Source organism: Neoarius graeffei, chromosome 7, assembly GCF_027579695.1.
Source record: "Neoarius graeffei isolate fNeoGra1 chromosome 7, fNeoGra1.pri, whole genome shotgun sequence".
In the NCBI taxonomy this organism is placed as follows: Eukaryota; Metazoa; Chordata; class Actinopteri; order Siluriformes; family Ariidae; genus Neoarius; species Neoarius graeffei.
In genome coordinates, this window is record NC_083575.1 from 68,424,524 (window position 1) to 68,444,058 (window position 19,535).

Genomic DNA, 19,535 nt, shown 5'->3' on the forward strand with positions numbered 1-19,535 from the left:
ATGACTCGTACTGGTTGCTATTTGACTTATATCAAGAAATATTCTTCCACTACAAGTCTAAATCCTGTATTTATCAGTATTTTAAGGGAATATTTTGAGGGTTTTTTTTTTTTTTTAAACCTGTTCATAAATTGATGTTTTAGGTCTCATGGAAAACATTAGTCCTTGTATGGACTTCCTCTTGGCATAATTAACATTTATAGACCATGTGAACAGACATACACATGAAAACACCAGCCTTACTTTACCTTTATTGCTTTCCATGCCATTGAAACAAGCAGTGAAAACAAGACATGGGTCTATACGTACAGGAAGTGTAAACCGACAGTCCTCGTTTTAGTGCCAGACTAATATTATGCCTTATCAAAGTTTGCCAACTTTTCATAATGTTATGTAAAGGTAAAGTTATAGAAACATAAATGATAATGTTTGAAAAAGTTCATTAAAATGCTCTTCAGAAAAAAATAAATTTGCTTTAAAAATATAAATATGTTTTTAAAAAATAAAAGGGGGTAACTTGAGGCAAATCAGTTCAATGTACAATACAATAAAATATCACAAGTGGTTTCTGCGTAAGCAATGCATGCACTTTTTGGCCAGAAGAGAATATTTTGGAAAAACAGAGCTTTGGGATTTTTTATTTTTTTTTGCTTGTTTTTGTTTTTTAAATTTATTTTAATTGGGAATGACATGTCTGTTACTCTTTCTCACTTCTCACTGCTAACCTTATAACTGTTCTTGGATTTAGAGCTGTGACTCATGGCACTTCTTTTTACCCCTGTTTCTCCCAGTTAAACATAATAAAATGACACACTTTTAAAAATGAACTAGCATCTCTAACATGGACGTATTTAAACGTTGCCCTGCTCTGTGCTAATACAAGGTAACCATTGGTATGTAATTATTCCACACCTTTTTAATGTAACTTCTAGATGAATGGGTGCCTTGAGTTTGCATTTTCTTGGCAAATACTTTACATATGACACTTGTCCATCGTATTCATTTGAAGTAAATATTTACTATATGAATCTGAGTGCTTGTGGGTCATTTCAAATGTGTGTGAGAAGCATCCATTAATAACATGATCTAACTTTGGCAATCGTATTTTAAGGTGCAGCAGAGATATATGATAAGGGTTTGTTTGGGGTATTTTCACTGAAGTAGTTGGGGCAGCATAACTAACAGTAGTAACTATATGTAAGATGTATCTATAGATGCACACACCGTCTAAACTTGAAGTCTGTTATACTGTAGTCGGTTTTGATTTTCAAATGAGCAAAATTTTGAAAATCTGAAACAGTTCAGAAGCTCAAGACTGCCACAAACTGCAATGAGCATGCACAAGATGCTTCTTGTGACTAATCGGTAATGAGAAGTTTAAAAAAAAAAAAAGTGCTGTTCTCAGAAAATGGAAATTTGTCATCCCATGTGTGGTGTTTTTTTTCTTTTTCTTTTTTTTCTTTTCTCTCTTTCAGATGTGACCATGTGCTCATGTGGTCTTTAGGAGCAGAAGTCCAGCAAAAGTGTTATCCTGTGGCTTCCCGTGCTTCAGTGTTCCCTGCACTAGTTCTAGCTGGACCTCTTCACCTTGTTGCAGCTGTAGAAGGCAGATGCGAGTAGCAGGTCCTGATGACTTCATGCTCTGCTGCAGTGACGCTGCCACTTCCTGTCCTCTCTTCAACTGGGCTAAAGATGGCCCAGGTCCGAAGTCCAGCGTCAACACGAACAGGTAAACTCCTGTAGTAGGTGCTCTGAACGTGCCTGTTTCAGGTGAGTACATTTGCCCATGGTTTAGGGATGTGGTTTCAAACACAATTGTGCCAGGTGTGTGAACACCGTCTCTGCTGCTGGCCACAAATATGAGTGGATTCTCAGGAAGCCGGTTGTGCACTAACACAAGAGGAAAAAAAGAACACAATCTGATTTAATCTGAACATTCAGACTTAACTGTTAATATGCAATGTGGCAGCATTAAGGCATAGCGGTCGTGTTGATATTCCTCATGCCATCTCAGTGTCGCTTCTGGCTTGCTCATGAGGGCTGTAGAGCTACATATGGGTTGCTTTGTGACTGTCTATTGTTAAAAGCTTTGCACGCACAAAATTATATCGAATCGAGGCAAATAAGATTACATGGCACCTACATAAGCTAAAAATAAAGTCTAAAACCTGATATGAATCTCTTAAAGAGGGCAGACTGAAAAACACTGGGGTGTTTAAAAAAATATATTTTTTTTTAAATCATATAATTCCATGTGTTATTTCATAGCTTTGCATGTCTTCAGTATTGTTCTACAGTGTATAAAATCATCAAAATACAGAAGAAGCTATGAATGAGTATGTATGTCCAAACTTTTGGCTGGTACTATACATCATACTTGTCAACTCTACCGATTTTGACAGGTAAATTCCGCCTACCTCTTTTAGTTCTAAAAACCATCACGTTACTAAATCAGGGAACGCTGTTGGATTTGCTCTTCTGATCTCGCTTCAGCTGTTTCCGGCACAGGGGATACAAGTATACAGCGTCAAGTAGTCATGTTAAGTTAAAGCCGAGAGCCAATGAACCAAAGATAATGATGTTGAATCTAAATTGTATCACACTATCGCACCATTCCACTGCTTCTCATTATGGTTCTAGCTAATTGGCAATGAGTTCACATGTTACAGCAAATCATGGCAGTATTTGTAAAGACCAAACACACAGGTGATCGCGAACAACGAAAACTCATCTCATTTCATTATCTCTAGCCGCTTTATCCTGTTCTACAGGGTCGCAGGCAAGCTGGAGCCTATCCCAGCTGACTACGGGCGAAAGGCGGGGTACACCCTGGACAAGTCGCCAGGTCATCACAGGGCTGACACATAGACACAGACAACCATTCACACTCACATTCACACCTACGCTCAATTTAGAGTCACCAGTTAACCTAACCTGCATGTCTTTGGACTGTGGGGGAAACCGGAGCACCCGGAGGAAACCCACGCGGACACGGGGAGAACATGCAAACTCCGCACAGAAAGGCCCTCGCCGGCCACAGGGCTCGAACCTAGAACCTTCTTGCTGTGAGGCGACAGCGCTAACCACTACACCACCGTGCCGCCCATGAAAACTCAGAAGAAGAAAAAAAAAAATCTGCGATGACGAGTCCAGCATCATCGGAGCATCGAACCAAGATGAGAAGCATACGTTTTGTGAAGTATGTTGGTTCAATTTCTTAATCAATTTTCTTCAAATATGGCGTTCAGAATGCAGGAGAATTGCACTATCTCACACTTTTTTATTTTTTTTAAATGGGGGCGCATGCCCCAGTATCCCCCTAGAAGGCCACGACTGCACCATGCAACCTGATCTACTATGGAATCAATTTTGTGCCAAAATGTTCATACAATACTTTTGAAATATCAAACAAAAACGACAAATCAAAATACAAAAAAGCAAAAAAAAGTCATTTTTTTTAGACTGGCAAACAAATTCGTGTAATCGTGCAAAATATCAGTCTATTACTCTTCAGAAACCTTTTATTTTTGTTCCGCGTCTCTGTTTTGTTTGACGTAATTTATTTTGGTTGCGATTCCAGCTTTCTCGTTTGCGCTCCCTGACTTTTTGCTTGCAGTTTTGGCACAAACTTCACATGTGGGCGGGCTGTCCAGGAATGCATTCCCATTGGCTAACTTGTGTTTGACTGACAGCTATGCTCAGCCATTCCCTACTCGGATTCTGGCGGACTGTTTGCCGAGTGACCGATCCATTGACGGTAAACAAGGATCGAGTGGACTTCAGTGGCGACTATGATACGGAATTAATTCAACAAAGTGTAAATTCAGTATCATAGTCGCCACTGAAGTCCACTCGATCCTTGTTTACCGTCAATGGATCGGTCACTCGGCAAACAGTCCGCCAGAATCCAAGTAGGGAATGGCTGAGCGTAGCTGTCAGTCAAACACAAGTTAGCCAATGGGAATGCATTCCTGGACAGCCCACCCACACGTGAAGTTTGTGCCAAAACTGCAAGCAAAAAGTCAGGGAGCGCAAACGAGAAAGCTGGAATCGCAACCAAAATAAATTACGTCAAACAAAACTGAAAAAGACGCGGAACAAAAATAAAAGGTTTCTGAAGAGTAAGAGACTGATATTTTGCATGATTACATGAATAATTTGTTTGCCAGTCTAAAAAAATTGACTTTTTTTTTTTGTATTTTGATTTATCGTTTTTGTTTGATATTTCAAAAGTATTGTATGAACATTTTGGCACAAAATTGATTCCATAATCTACCGCTTTTAATTCTCTGGGAGTTAGCAAGTATGTATACATTTGGGTATCTGGAGTGAAGGCCAACCCAATAACTGAGGTTCTTTTGCGCTACCTATTTCAGAAAACGTGCTTCAACAGGCTGTTCACATTTGGCTCCCCTTTCTATGTCACAAGTGGAGCTCATTACAATTATACTGCCCCCTCATCCAAGTATCTCCACTCATGGCTTGAGAACTGCCTTTGCGAATATACATTCATGAGGAAAGTGCTACCTGATTGGCCAGTAGAAGATCAGGTTCCAGTGGGGTCAGCAGTGGCTCATTATTGTTTAAAGGAACAGGTAGTCAACTTGGCAGTTTTGATCGGTGTTGTTTAGACAGGGTTAGGGGGCTGCCGTGTTTTATCTTTGTGGTATTTTGACCAAAACGTGTCATAGACTATTCATTAAGACCTCAGGGAACTGTGTAAACTTGTGCAAAAGGGGTATAATATGTCACCTTTAAAGTCTCAGCTTGTAGAAATGCTACTTTTGTTACTTTCAAGGTCAGTTTGACATAACGTACGACACACGAGTTTGTGGCTCAGTCAGTAATATCATCTCATCTCATTATCTCTAGCCGCTTTATCCTGTTCTACAGGGTCGCAGGCAAGCTGGAGCCCATCCCAGCTGACTACGGGTGAAAGGCGGGGTACACCCTGGACAAGTTGCCAGGTCATCACAGGGCCGACACATAGACACAGACAACCATTCACACACTCATTCACACCTACGCTCAATTTAGAGTCACCAGTTAACCTAACCTGCATGTCTTTGGACTGTGGGGGAAACCGGAGCACCCGGAGGAAACCCACGCGGACACGGGCAGAACATGCAAACTCCGCACAGAAAGGCCTTCGCCGGCCACGGGGCTTGAACCCGGACCTTCTTGCTGTGAGGCGACAGCGCTAACCACTACACCACCGTGCCGCCCTGTCAGTAATATAATGGCAATGTTACGTGCTTTGCCAAGAGAGGAAAACTGAATTTTTTTGTTGTTTGTTTCTGTTGATTTATACATGCTTATGGCATTGCTTTGGCATTTTAATGACAGTTATTCATTATTATAAAGTCTAAGATTTTTAAAGAGAAGCCTGTGAGACTATCATGACACTACAATGACAGGCTGTTTATTTTTCCCTGCCCTTATAATCTTGTATATTTCTGGGCACTGTAATTACAGAAATTAAATTGCTCTTATGTGTCATAACAGAAGTACACTGCACCTCCATGACCGTTGAAGGCGAGTCAGCCTGTCACACATGACTCAGATGTTGCGTCATCTACACTTCAAAATGAAAAAAGCATTCTTTTCAACTCTGGGCTTCAGTTTGAGTAAGATTTTTCTGAATACTTATGAATGTTAGTTCTCATAAGTGTTCGTAGCCCTTATGTAGCTCTACATGTTCCCCTTAAGTGTTCCCAACAATGCAGCCAGCTTTTGTCACAGCATAACATTGAGGTTAAATAATGATGGTTGATCTTTTGCTATATTTTTGGTTAACGTTAATGATGGTTTCTATAAATAATATTAACCAGATTTCTATACACATCTTAAAATTAAAGAGAGCTCAGCATTTGCAGTTGAAGCGACTGTTCACTAGAGGGACACATTGCTACGGGATACATCAAAAAATGTAACACTAAAAACGTGCCTCAAACCACACTTCTCAGAAATTCAAATTTAACAGTTTAAGAATAGACTGTGTTTAAGTAACTCGGGTTGCTATGCATACAGTCTTTGACATCATTGGCAGTATCATTTCATTACAGGCATTTAGCAGACGCTCTTATCCAGAGCAACGTATGACGTACCCAGAGCAGCCTGGGGAGCAGTTGGGGGTTAGGAGCCTTGCTCAAGGGCACTTCAGCCATTCCTGCTGGTTCAGGGAACCGGTCCCAGGAATCAAACCAACAACCTTTTGGTCCCAAAGCTGTTTCTCTAACCATTGGGCCATGGCTTCCCCCAGACCACCAGTGATTAACCAAAGCAGGCCATAAAAAGTTATCTTTTTTTTATTGAGACTTCTCTGTCAACATCATGTATCATAACTAATTTCAGCATTAGTAATTCTCATGGATAAGATTCTTAGATTTTGTAGTGGTTATCCACAAGCCACTTCGCTGCCTTAAGGCCTCTGCATGCTCTTGCGACAAGGCTTTCGCAGATAGCTTTTCGCAGACAGTTGTAATTTATCGTTGAGCGGGGAGTAATAGGCGTGCGCGATGTTATTCACCGCTACAACGCAAGGGGTCGCGAAATCGCTAGGAGTAGTTGGTGGGTGTGGTAAGTGGAGTGTTTATCCTCCGGTTACTTATAATGACTAGAACTGGAGTCGTATAGATGTACGTACTTCCTCACTTCCTCGATCAACCGCTCTTCGTGCTGCTCCATCTTCGCTCGTGTTTTTAAAAATGGCGGTCGTGAAAACAAACCAAACCGGGCAAGTAGGGAAGCGGAAGTGCGTGTACAGCGGATGTAGAGTGGACCAATCGGAGCCCTCTTGTCTGCGACGCTGTCTGTGAGGCTTCTGCATGCTCTTGCGACAAGGCTTTTGCAGATAGCTTTTCGCAGACAGTTGTAATTTATCACTGAGCGGGGAGTATAGGCGTGCGCGATGTTATTCACCGGCACAACGCAAGGGGGCGCGAAGTCGCTAGGAGTAGTTGGTGGGTGTGGTTAGTGGAGTGTTTATCCTCCGGTTACTTATAATGACTAGAACTTTTTTTTTTTTTATCATGACTATAACTGGAGTCGTATAGATGTACGTACTTCCTCAATCAACCGCTCTTCATGCTGCTCCATCTTCGCTCGTGTTTTTAAAAATGGCGGTCGTGAAAACAAAACAAACTGGGAAAGTAGGGAAGCGGAAGTGTGTGTACAGCGGATGTAGAGTGGACCAATCAGAGCCCTCTTGTCTGTGACGCTGTCTGCGAGGCTTCTGCGGTGGTCACAATTTTTGGGAGGTGCGCGCAGAGCGTCTGCGAAGGTGGGGGGGGCTACGCAGACGCTATCTGTGACACCTTCTGCGAGGACTGGGTTGTCAGCATAAATTGGCCTTGAGGCTTCTGCGGTGGTCACAATTTTTGGGAGGTGCGCGCAGAGCGTCTGCGAAGGTGGGGGGGGCTACGCAGACGCTATCTGCGACACCGTCTGCGAGGACTGCGTTGTCAGCATAAATTGGCCTTTACTCATGTTTCACTGTCGTGGGAATAGTGGCATGTATCCATCCATGCTCAGTAGTCACCATTTTCAATGCTTGACCCAACTTGTTGAAACTGCTTTCAGGACAGATGTTTTCTCTCCAGTCCCAGAACATACATCCAAGTGACTCACTCACCACAAAAACAGCGAATGTTCTTGTTCTTTGGCCTAGACTGATATTTAAAAAAAAAAAACCTTGTGCAATTTCCATAAAATGTCAGGCTTTATTCCTGTATACTTCAAACCTGTAGAGCCTTTAATTACTTGTGACCTGCTTTGTTACCCATTATAGGCATTTAGCAGACGCTCTTATCCAGAGCGACGTACAACATACCCAGAGCAGCCTGGGGAGCCTTGCTCAAGGGCACTTCAGCCATTCCTGCTGGTCCAGGGAATTGAACCGGCAACCTTTTGGTCCCAAAGCGGTTTCTCTAACCTTTAGGCCATGGCTTCCCCAAACATTATTTCTGCAATTTGTGCTGTTACACTGTTTGTGTTTCTCTAAATTGCTTTCTCTGCTTTATTTCTTACCTGCCATTTCGATCGATGTACCCCGCGTGCTGCGCTGTGCTCTTCTTGTATCTGTTCTCTTCTTTTGCCTCTTTCGTTGAACTTTGGCTTCTTTTTTCTTCATTAACGCGGACAATTTATCCAAATCTACTGTTGCTTCCGACTCTGTTAGACCTTTAGTATTACTGAAAACGCTGCTGAAAATCCTCAGGTGATCATCAAGGCTTTTGCGCACACTTGTCAACTCAGCTTGCAGTTTTTCCTCTACGTCTTTGGAAGCAGCACCTTTGTTACAATTGCAGCAGGACAGGCATTGCTGTTCTCCAAGCGTGACGACATGTGCTCGAAGTTGTTCAACTGTTTTTTCCAAAGCAAAAAAGTCCTTGTCTTTGTAAACTGTATGGTCGTCTGAGAAATGGTCAGATTTCTGTTCCTTTTGTCTCCTTTTGAGATCCTCTGCAGTCCAGTCGGCCAGCCCTGATGGTTCATGTGCAGTGGGATCTTCAGAGTTGAGCATTGAGCTGAGGCTTCGGCTGTGTTGGTTAATCTGTTCCTGCAGGTTGCTGATCAGCATCTTCAGCGCATGGATAGAGTAAGCTTTCTGGTCTTCTGGGGACAACTCAGAAAAATCCAAAACTTGCTTATCAAGCAGGATTTCCAGTACATCGCTGTGACGTAGAACATCTTTTAACAGAGAGCTAAAAGAGTTGAACAGGTGTCTTATTTCATCAGTTTTCTGACTGCCCTGTTGCTGTAGAGCTTCAATATCTGTTTGACTGCCTAAAAGAGAGGTCTGGAGTGTGGTTAAGGTTTGTTGCATTATCCGTCGCTTCTCTTGCTCAAGCGTTAGCATGTTCTGCACGGTGTACAAGTCTAATTTTATCTGCGATGGAACCTGGCCACCACTTTCCCAATAGTTTAACTTATCTTCTGCTGCATTGTCTAGAGCTAGCCTGTTTTCATTTGCAATCACAGTTATATTAGCTACTGCCTGTTTCAACTGCATCATTGATGTGCTGAGACCTATACAGTCACAGTCTCTACCACCGCCACTTAGATTCTTATAGAAATCTTTGTACAAGTAGTCCATGTATTCGTCCAGTTCCTGGACTGTGCTTTGGAGAATAGTGACGTTTTTTGACAGGTCATCAGTGTATTTTCCAACTGCCATCTTTGCTGCGTCCACTTCTAGGAAAGCCTCAATGTATCTGTCCTCATTATTGCGGTCATTCTGGGTTATACGCTCGTCTAAGGTCTTCCAGCCCTTTTCCAAGTGTTTTATTCTCCCCGACACTTGGATTTGGTCTTCATTTAGGGCACTGAGCTGTACAGTGTTATTGACCACCTTATTGTCCAGTTGGGTGATGGCTTCCCAGACTGCTGTGTTCTCCTGAGGCTGTCCGCCAGGACTTGGTATCTGACTTGCAAGTGTCAAAACCCTCTGGAGCACCTCCTCTAGCTGCTCTTGTTTCTCTCTTACCTCTGATAGTGAGGAATTTAGGGAGTGGATACTTGTCTATGATACAATAAACAGTCCTGTTAGTGCAACATATTCAAAGGAAACTAGCAGTAAATTATATAACGTTTCTCTAATGTTAAAGTGAAGAGAATTTTTTTCTTGTGAACCGTATTTGAGTATTTCAGAGACTGCTTATCTCCAGGGAATTTCGCATGCAGCAGTCTCCAGAGTCTACACAGAATGGTGTGTGTGTGTGTGGGGGGAATTAAGTGCGAGACAGTTCTGTGGGTGGAAACGCCTAAAAGAGGTCAGAGAAAAATGGCCAGATTAGTTAGAGCTGCCAGGAAGGTTATAGTGACCCAAATAATCACGATTTACAATCGTGGTAAGCAGAAAAGCATCACAGCATGCACAACACATTAAACTTGAAGTGGATGGGCTACAGCAGCAGAAGACCACATCAGGTTCCACTGCTATGAGCCAAGAACAGGAATCTGAGGTTATCATGGATACAGACTCAAAGGATCTGGACAACTGAAGAAAGACGATGAAAAATGATCAGCGGTCTGTCCAGTTTCATCGAGTCTGTGCCCATGAAAGCTTCATATTCTTGTTCTTAGCTGACAGAAGTGGAACCTGATGTGATTCTTCGCTGTTGTAGCCCATCCGCCTTGAAGCTTGAGGTGGTGTTTACATTAGACCGTATCAGCGGATCATCAGATTAACGTTTTTAAAACGATTCGCGTGCACACAGCAACGCCAATACACGGATACGCTAATCACATGACTAATTAGACGGCACGTCACATGATCCCAGTGCATATCGGGCATGCGCAAGTCACTCACCACTTGCAAGTGGAAGGATGGCAAGCGAACACCTTCTCCAGCAGATAAACACACCTGGCTGTGATGTTCATGTTCTCACTGAGTTTAAGCGCCTGAAGGAGGTAAATAAGTTGAAATGTGTAAATAAACCTCAGTGCGGCTCAGCGCTTCCTCCTGCGCTCCAAATCACTCCGCCCTGAACAGCGAGTGCCCTCTGGAGGGTGCGCACTCCGGCCCTGCACAGCTCACAGAGCGCGCGAGTGAAGCGCACGAGCAGTGATTCGGGACTGAGCCGCTGTGTGTGTGATCCCAACGCCAGCGAATCAGGAAGGTGGATGTCACAGTGACGTTGTCCAATGACGACATCAGCTAGAGCTCAGCACTGCGTTTCCTCGTTCCTCAATGTTTACACAGCACCGGATCAGATACGTAATGGATTGAATACGTGGGCCCTGGCGGATTCAAGTTGTTCCGCCTGTGGAGTCGTTTCCCGGCGTTTTAATGTGAACGGACAGTGCATTCGCGACGAAAACGAGACGGATACGGTCTAATGTAAACACCACCTGAGTTGATGAGCATTATAAGATGCTTTTCTATTCACCATGTTTGTAAAGAGTGCTTATTTGAGTTACTATAGAACTCAAAGCAGTCTGGTCATTGTTCTCTGAACACTCTCATCAAGCAGATGTTTCAGCCTTTAGACCCTCCATTCACAGGATGGTTGGTTGTTTTTTGCACTATTGTGTGTAAAAATCCCAGGAGGTCAGCAGAGTCTGAGGCCGTGTCCACACGGCAACGGATTCAGGTGAATCTGATAAAATTGTTTGTTTCGGCCTGGCGTCCACACGGCACCAGCGTTTTGGGTGCCCCAAAACGAAATCTTTTGAGAACGGGTTCCAGAGTGAAAAGATCTGGCAACGGCGCCGTTGCAAAGTCGTCTGGATGAGTAGAACGGATTTGTTTACGATGACGTCACAACCACGACTGTGAGTGCTTCACGCCGGGCATAGACATATAAACATAGACGCCGCCTTCCGTGTAGAATCATACGTCATCCTCACCGCTATATTGGATGTGGCAAAGTGGAGAATAAAGATGCCGCATTCATGCGCTGCGTTTAACTGTACCAACAGGTTTACCGTCCAAACGAGATCACATGGGATTACCTTTCACAGGTGAGACTGGAAAAATACTTTTCATTGTATTTGGTCATTATAACGTAATTTTACGAACAGATTTTCCTGACTTTGTGGCTAATATGAAGTCTCGCGCATAATAGCTGCTCGGTGAAACCTGTCTCCAAACAATTTATAATTTATAAATACATTTATAATTTATTTCATAGCCCACCCAACCAATTTCACCACCAGCTGTCAGATGGTGATGGCACACTCAAAAAGAGAAGAGATTGGAAGCATGTCAGACTGTGAAGCAATCACATGGAGCAATCCCATTGTAATGTGGTTTAATTGAATTTTTTTCCATATAGCACTGTATATTGCAAAAATTGTTTTTGGAGACATTTTTTAGCCTATCTGCACGGCATTTAATGAAAGTGATGCGGAGACGGCACGGGACGGCTTCAGCAGCGTAAGCACAGCACATTATTCTACACGATCCCCGCTGAGCTCCAAAACATGCCTTGATGTGTAGATATCGTTAGTAGCCTACGATAGTAGCAGCGGAATAAAAAAAAAAGGTTTCCGATAGCTTGATTCCGATATAGGCCTGCTGCATGTTGAGGAAATTTAGGTCACACCTCCCACGGAATATTGACGGGTATTTCGCACACTATTTATAACCATCACATTAAAAGTTATGTGTTGTTTTGATGCCTGTTTGTTTCCCAAATATATACGTGTGTCTCTTAATGGGTGAATAAAAGGCATCGAGTTAAATATTATTGTAGAAAGGGGCTTTATGAAGTTCAGTCCATTTACTTGCATTAGTTTACGGGGAAGATTTGCCACATCCAATATGGCGGACACTCTGACGTATCCCAGCAACGGGGCCACCAGGCTCAATGCGGCATCTATGTTTATACTATGTCTATGACGCCGGGTAGAAGAAGGGGTTTATGCGCATGCGTCTACTTCTATTGTTCTGGTGTCTCCAATGGGACCGTCTTACAGCGCACGTAGAGGTGTGGCATGTGTATTGCATCGTTTTCAGCAAGCGTTGCGTTGCCATATGTACCTGATATTTTACTGATCCGTTGCCCATGTGGACGCGTTTTTTTTTTTTTTTTTTTAAATCTCGTTGCCGTTGTCGTGTGGATGTAGCCTGAAATACTCAAACCAGCCCATGTGGTGCCAACATCCATACCACGATCAAAGTCACAGAGCTCACACTGTTTGATGTGAACATTAACCGAAGCTCTTGATTTGTATCTGCATGATTTTATGCATTGTGCTGCGCCACTTGATTGGCTGATTAGATAACTCTGTGAATGTACAGGTGTTCCTAATAAAATGGGCAGTGACTGTATACTTCTAAGGTATATTTTCCATTTCTTGGAAAAAGAAAGCATTTATACCATAATTAAAGTTATTCCACGAAATTGAGTCGTACATGAGCTGATTGCCGATGAGGCGCGTAGCACCGAGTTGGCTATAAGCCATGTACAATGAGATTGAATGGAATAACTGTTTTATTCTATCCACATTTGCTGGATTTTGAGAAACGGAGCAGTTTTGTTTTTACTTTTTGCAAATTCGATAAATAAAAACTTTATTCAAAACGTCCAACAAAATAATTTCTGCTTAGAACGTAAACAAACCGGTGAAATGACAGGAGCAATTTGTGAGAAATGCTATAGTAGGAATTCTTGAAAAATAAAAAAAAAAGATATGTTCTTACCATCAGATACCTTTATTCCATGTTTTGTTGCACTTTTTTTTTTTTTTGCAGGGGTTTTTGTTTTCGAGTAGATTTTATTTTGTTCTCTGTTGGTTCAGCAGCACGTGCCACCATTTTGTTTTTCTCGACTCATGGTATATGAGCTGATATCCTAGTAGTAGAGTAGCCAATCAGAGTGTGCGATTGCTCATATCCAGTGAATGTGGATAAAATAACTTGAATTTATACCTTTCAAAATCTATTCATGCAATCTACATATGACTGAGTTTGACAGTATTTTTTTTTTCCTTCTGTAATTGGGAACGTTGGGTTTTAAACAAGGACCTGATTAAACCATATTATCACTAACTCAAGACCATTAAGATGCATATTACAGTAATCATAAAACTAAATTCCTCCAGTACATTCTGACCTGTAGCATCTTCTGGTTGCGTTTAATTTGGACATCCATGTCAAGCTTCAGATTGGTCAAGTTGTAGTGCAAAACGGTCTGCTGTACATGTAGCTTCGCTTCCATCTCTTCACGCTCAAGGCCAAGTTGCATATTCATTTCCTCCAGCTGCTGGATGGTATCAGTCATTGCCTCATCCTGCTTCAACTCCTCACGTATTCCACCTCCTGCCATTTTGGACTCTCCCTGTAGCATTTGTTGAAGCTGCAGCTGGGTCATGTCCCTCTGTAAATCCTGTACCTCCTCAGACAGACGTGCTACTGTCCGGTTGAAGCTGTCAAATATGGGCTGGAGATGGGACATCATGACGTCCTTTAAATAATGGATGGGTACAAGCCCGGGATTTGAGTAGTGCGTGTCTGGTGGAAGACCTCGATGTCCATTATCTGTACCGTAGGGCGCTGCAATAAGAAACATTGTCTAAGAATTCACTCCAACCTCAATAGAATGTATTGGCATTAATAGTTTGCTGTTTTTCACTGGCAGGTCCACTTGTGACCCTAAAAAAAAAAAAAAAATTGCTTATAATCAAGTTTGAGATCAGATATGGAATGCCAGACCAGTGCTTTGTGAAAACTTACTGGCATTTTAACCATTATGTAAATTCATTATAGAGCACATAATGAAATTATTAGCTGCAAAGAGAAATTTACCTCAGGTTCAAATGGTTCTGTTTTTGTTCCCTTTAAATGCCAGCAAATAAATCTGTTTTTAAAAACACCAGCCTTACTGGACTGCCAAAGTAGTGATTTATATCTTCATGGAAAATGTATAGCTCACTATGTCCTCCAGAGGTCATCCCCACAACCTTAGACCTGTGAGGTGAGAAGCTGAATTTTATCAGCATGAGGGTTTGTCTATCCAGTCATGTGCAGCAGAAAAAAAAAAGAGCTGCCCTCCTGGGAGTGGGGCATGCTCTCTCATATCTGGACAGTCCCATTCTCCCAGTCGGTGGTTTTTCCTTTAGACATTAAAGTGTCATACATTTGACAGGGGAGTGTTAGTCACCCAGGGGGCTTTATTTATTTATTTTTAAATTCCAATGAATTACAGCTCATCAGAAGAGGAAAATCCCTGTTCCCCATCAAAGACTAGGCATTTCCCATAGCTTTCAGTAGTCTGGCCGTTGCAACACACACATTACAGAAGTGTTGGTTTGAATATTCACCAGTAGTTAAGGTGAGGTTAACATGCAGTACAGTATGTTTGCAGAATAATCTGATGAGACGAAAAAAAAAATAGGATAACTGTAACCTATTGGTTATCACACTGATTTAGGGATGGCACACAGATTGGGGGGGGGGGGGGTAAGGTGGAGTTTCAATGATGGTTACTGTAGCCTTACATATTGCATCTAAATATTTAATGTGATTTCTAAAAACATATGTCTGTTTACTTTTATTATGAGTATATACCGATCAGCCATAAAATTAAAAACACGGAAGGTGAAGTGAATTACATTGATATTGTTGTTACAGTGACACCTATCAAGTGGTGGGATATATTGGGCAGCTAGAGAACAGTCAGTTCTCGAAGTTGATGTGTTGGAAGCAGGAAAAATGGCAAACGTAAGGATCTTTTTTCGGCTTCAACAAAGACTGGCATGATCTTGCCCTTGACAGAAAGTCCTGGTGCTCCAACATCTGTCGGGGCAAGCACTCTCAGAATGCAACCTCGAAGATCACCGGCAGGCCAGATGGGCGAGACAGCATGGGGACCCCAATCGTCAAACCTGACGCAGATTATACGCAAGGATCTGAGTGGCTTTGGCAAGATCCATATTGTGATGGCTAGATGACTGGGTCTGAGCATCTCCAAAATGGCACATCTTGTGTGGTGTTCCCAGTATGCAGTGGTTAGTACCTACCAAAAGTGGTCCAAGGAAGGACAACCAGTGAACTGGGAACAGGGTTAAAACAGAACAGTGTTAGGATTAGCTTTTTTCAGTAGTTTGTGCTACTGTAGCTCTTCTGTGGGATTGGACCATATGGGCTAGCCTTCGTGCCCACTGTGAATCAATGAGCCTTCATCACCCATGATCCTGTCACCAGTTCACCGGTTGTCCTTCCTTGGACCACTTTTGATAGGTATTAACCACTGCATATCAGGAACACCCCACAAGATGTGCCAATTTGGAGATGCTCAGACCCAGTCATCTAGCCGTCGCAATTTGGTCCTTGCCAAAGTCACTCAGATCCTTACGCTTGCCTATTTTTCCTGCTTCCAACACGTCAACTTTGAGAACTGACTGTTCTCTTGCTGCCTAATATATCCCACCCCTTGACAGGTGTCATTATAACAACAAAATCAATGTAATTCACTTCACCTGTCACTGTTTAATTTTATGGCAGATCGGTCCATATGCAGATGATGTGCAAGAAATCACCTTACCAAGGGTTGTTCTTTTTTTTTTCCTGTCTTTGAATTATGTGGACCATTATCATAAATGAAACTTTTACCTCTGTGTGCCCTTTTTTGTAAATCGTTTAAGTGAAAAATAATAATAAATGTTACTTTCTGTAAAACAAGCAGCCTTCAAATACAAAAAAAATTAAAAAATGTATTTGACCCATACACCTACTATAGCGTATGGGTCAAATACATTTTTGAATCTTTTTTGTATTTGAAGGCTGCTTGTTTTACAGAAAGTAACATTTATTATTATTTTTCACTTAACGATTTACGAAAAAAAATACACCTACTATAGCCCCCTCCTAGAACTGCCACCTTATTGTGGTGGAGGGGTTTGTGTGCTTGAATGATCCTAGGAGCTATGTTGTCAGGGGCATTATGCCCCTGTTAGGGTCTCCCAAGGCAGACAGGTCCTAGGTGACAGGCCAGACCAAGATCAGTTCACCAAAACCCTTATGGATAAAAAAAAAAAATCAAGGACCATGACGTCGCCCGGTATGGCGCAGCCGGGGCCCCACCCTGGAGCCAGGCCCAGGGTTGGGGCTCGTATGCGAGTGCTTGGTATGCACCGCTCAGCCCGAAGCGGTGACGTGGGCCCGACCTCCTGTGGGTTCACCACCCACAGAGGTAGCTGTAGGGGGCTGGTGCAGTGTGGATTAGGTGGCAGTCGAAGGCAGGGGCCTCGACAACCTGATCCCCGAACACAGCGGCTAGATGTTGGGACATGGAATGTCACTTCGCTGAGGGAGAAAGAACCTGAGCTTGTGCGGGAGGTTGAGAGGTACCGGCTAGAGATGGTTGGGCTCACCTCCACGCACAGCTTTGGCTCCGGAACCCAGCTCCTCGAGAGGGGCTGGACTCTCCACTTCTCTGGAGTCACCCATGGTGAGTGGCAGGGGGCTGGTGTGGGCTTGCTTATAGCTCCCCAGATCAGCTGCCATGTGTTGGAGTTTACCCCAGTGAACGAGAGGGTCGCCTCTCTGTGCCTTCGGGTCGGGGAGAGGGCTCTTGCTGTTGTTTGTGCCTACGGGCCGAATAGCAGTATAGAGTATCCGGCCTTCTTGGAGTCCCTGGGAGAGGTACTGAGAGGTGCTCAGACTGGGGACTCCATTGTTCTACTGGGGTACTTCAACGCTCACATGGGCGATGACAGTGACACCTGGAGGGGCGTGATTGGGAGGAACGGCCTCCCCGGTCTGAACCCGAGTGGTGTTTTGTTATTGGACTTCTGTGCTAGTCACGGTTTGTCCATAACGAACACCATGTTTGAGCATAGAGGTGTCCATAAGTGCACGTGGCACCAGGACACCTTAGGTCGGAGGTTGATGATTGACTTTGTTGTCATTTCATTGGATCTCCGGCCCTATGTCTTGGACACTCAGGTGAAGAGAGGGGCTGAGCTGTCAACTGATCACCACCTGGTGGTGAGTTGGATCCGCTGGCAGAGGAGGAAGCCGGACAGACCTGGCAGGCCCAAACGTATGGTGAGGGTCTGCTGGGAACATCTGGCCGAGCACTCTGTCGGGGAGGTCTTTAACTCCCACCTCCGGGAGAGCTTCTCCCAGCTTCCGAGGGAGGCAGGGGATATTGAGTCTGAGTGGACCATGTTCTCTACCTCCATTGTAGACGCAGCTGTTCGGAGCTGTGGCCGCAAGGTCTCCGGTGCCTGTCATGGCGGGAATCCCCGAACCAGGTGGTGGACACCGGAAGTAAGGGACGCCGTCAAGCTGAAGAAGGAGTCCTATCGGGCCATGTTGGCCTCTGGGACTCCGGAGGCAGCTGACAGGTATCGGCAGGCCAGGCGTGCCGCAGCTCGGGCAGTTGCAGAGGCAAAAACTTGGAACTGGGAGAAGTTCGGTGAGGCCATGGAGGAGGACTATCGGTTGGCCTCGAAGAAATTCTGGCAAACCGTCCAGCGCCTCAGGAGGGGGAAGCAGTACTCTGCCAACACTGTTTACAGTGCGGGTGGGGAGCTATTGACCTCGACTGGGGACATTGTCAGGCGGTGGAAGGAATACTTCGAGGATCTCCTCAATCCCACAGTCACGTCTTCCATTGAGGAAGCGGAGGTTGATGACTTGGGTGGACTCGTCCATTACCCAAGCCGAAGTCACTGAGGTGGTTTTCAAGCTCCTCGGTGGCAAGGCACCGGGGGTGGATGAGATCCGCCCCGAGTATCTCAAGTCTCTGGATGTTGTGGGGCTGTCTTGGCTGACATGTCTCTGCAGCATTGCATGGCGGTCGGGGACAGTGCCTCTGGAGTGGCAGACTGGGGTGGTGGTCCCTCTTTTTAAGAAAGGGGACCGGAGAGTGTGCTCCAATTATAGGGGAATCACACTTCTCAGCCTTCCCAGGGAAGGTTTACTCCAGGGTACTGGAGAGGAGAATTTGGCCAATAGTTGAATCTCGGATCCAGGAGGAACAATGCGGTTTTTGTCCTGGTCATGGGGCACTGGACTAGCTCTATACCCTTCATAGGGTGCTTGAGGGTTCATGGGAGTTTGCCCAACCAGTCCACATGTGCTTTGTGGATCTGGAGAAGACATTCGATTGTGTTCCTCGTGGTATTCTGTGGGGGGTGCTTCAGGAGTATGGGGTTCGGGGCTCTTTGCTAAGGGCTGTCCGGTCCCTGTACGAACGGAGCATGAGTCTGGTTCATATTGCCGGCAGTAAGTCAGACCTGTTCCCAGTGCATGTTGGACTCCGGCAGGGCTGTCCTTTGTCACCGGTTCATTTTTATGGACAGAATTTCTGTGCTTTTTGCGGATGATGTCCTGTTGGCTTCTTCAAACCAGGACCTTCGGCATGCACTGGGGCGGTTTGCAGTCGAGTGTGAAGCGGCTGGGATGAGAATCGGCACCTCCAAGTCCGAGGCCATGGTTCTTGACTGGAAAAGGGTGGCTTGCCCTCTCCAGGTTGGTGGAGTTTAAGTACCTCAGGATCTTGTTCACAAGTGAGGGAAGGATAGAGCGTGAGATCGACAGGCAGATCGGTGCGGCCTCCGCAGTGATGCAGTCACTTTACCGGTCTGTCGTGGTGAAGGAGCTGAGCCAAAAGGCGAAGCTCTCGATTTACCGGTCGATCTACGTTCCGACTCGGCTATGGTCATGAGCTTTGGGTAATGACCGAAAGAACAAGATCGCAGATACAAGCGGCCGAAATGAGTTTCCTTCGCAGGGTGGCTGGGTGCTCCCTTAGAGATAGGGTGAGAAGCACAGTCACTCGGGAGGAGCTCAGAGTAGAGCCGCTGCTCCTCCACATTGAGAGGAATCAGCTGAGGTGGCTCAGGCATCTCTTTCGGATGCCTCCTGGATGCATCCCTGGGGAGGTGTTCCAGGCATGCCCCCGCGGGAGGAGGCCCCAGGGAAGACCCAGGACACGCTGGAGGGACTACGTCTCTCGGCTGGCCTGGGAACGCCTCGGTGTTCTTCCCAAGGAACTGGCCGAGGTGTCCGGGGAAAGGGAAGTTTGGGCTTCCATGCTCAGACTGCTGCCTCCATGACCCAGCCCCGGATAAAGTGG

The 19,535-nt window shown here is 44.6% G+C and overlaps 2 protein-coding genes across 2 annotated transcripts in view; one reads left to right on the forward strand and one right to left on the reverse strand.

Moving 5' to 3' along the window:
* The window catches only part of bmpr1aa (bone morphogenetic protein receptor, type IAa), a 146,823-nt gene extending 145,795 nt beyond the window's left edge, over positions 1–1,028 (forward strand). The window contains exon 13 of the mRNA XM_060926295.1: positions 1–1,028. This exon is cut by the window's left edge and continues 715 nt beyond it. The gene's annotated coding sequence lies outside the window, so the exon portion shown is untranslated.
* mmrn2a (multimerin 2a) overlaps positions 234–19,535 on the reverse strand; it is a 38,185-nt gene continuing 18,883 nt past the window's right edge. The window contains exons 6-8 of the mRNA XM_060926294.1: positions 13,563–14,002; positions 8,029–9,523; positions 234–1,890 (exon numbers count right to left, since the gene is read on the reverse strand). Of these exons, the coding sequence (XP_060782277.1) occupies positions 1,490–1,890; positions 8,029–9,523; positions 13,563–14,002 (2,336 nt within the window). The 3' untranslated portion in view covers positions 234–1,489. The remainder of the gene's footprint in view (positions 1,891–8,028; positions 9,524–13,562; positions 14,003–19,535) is intronic.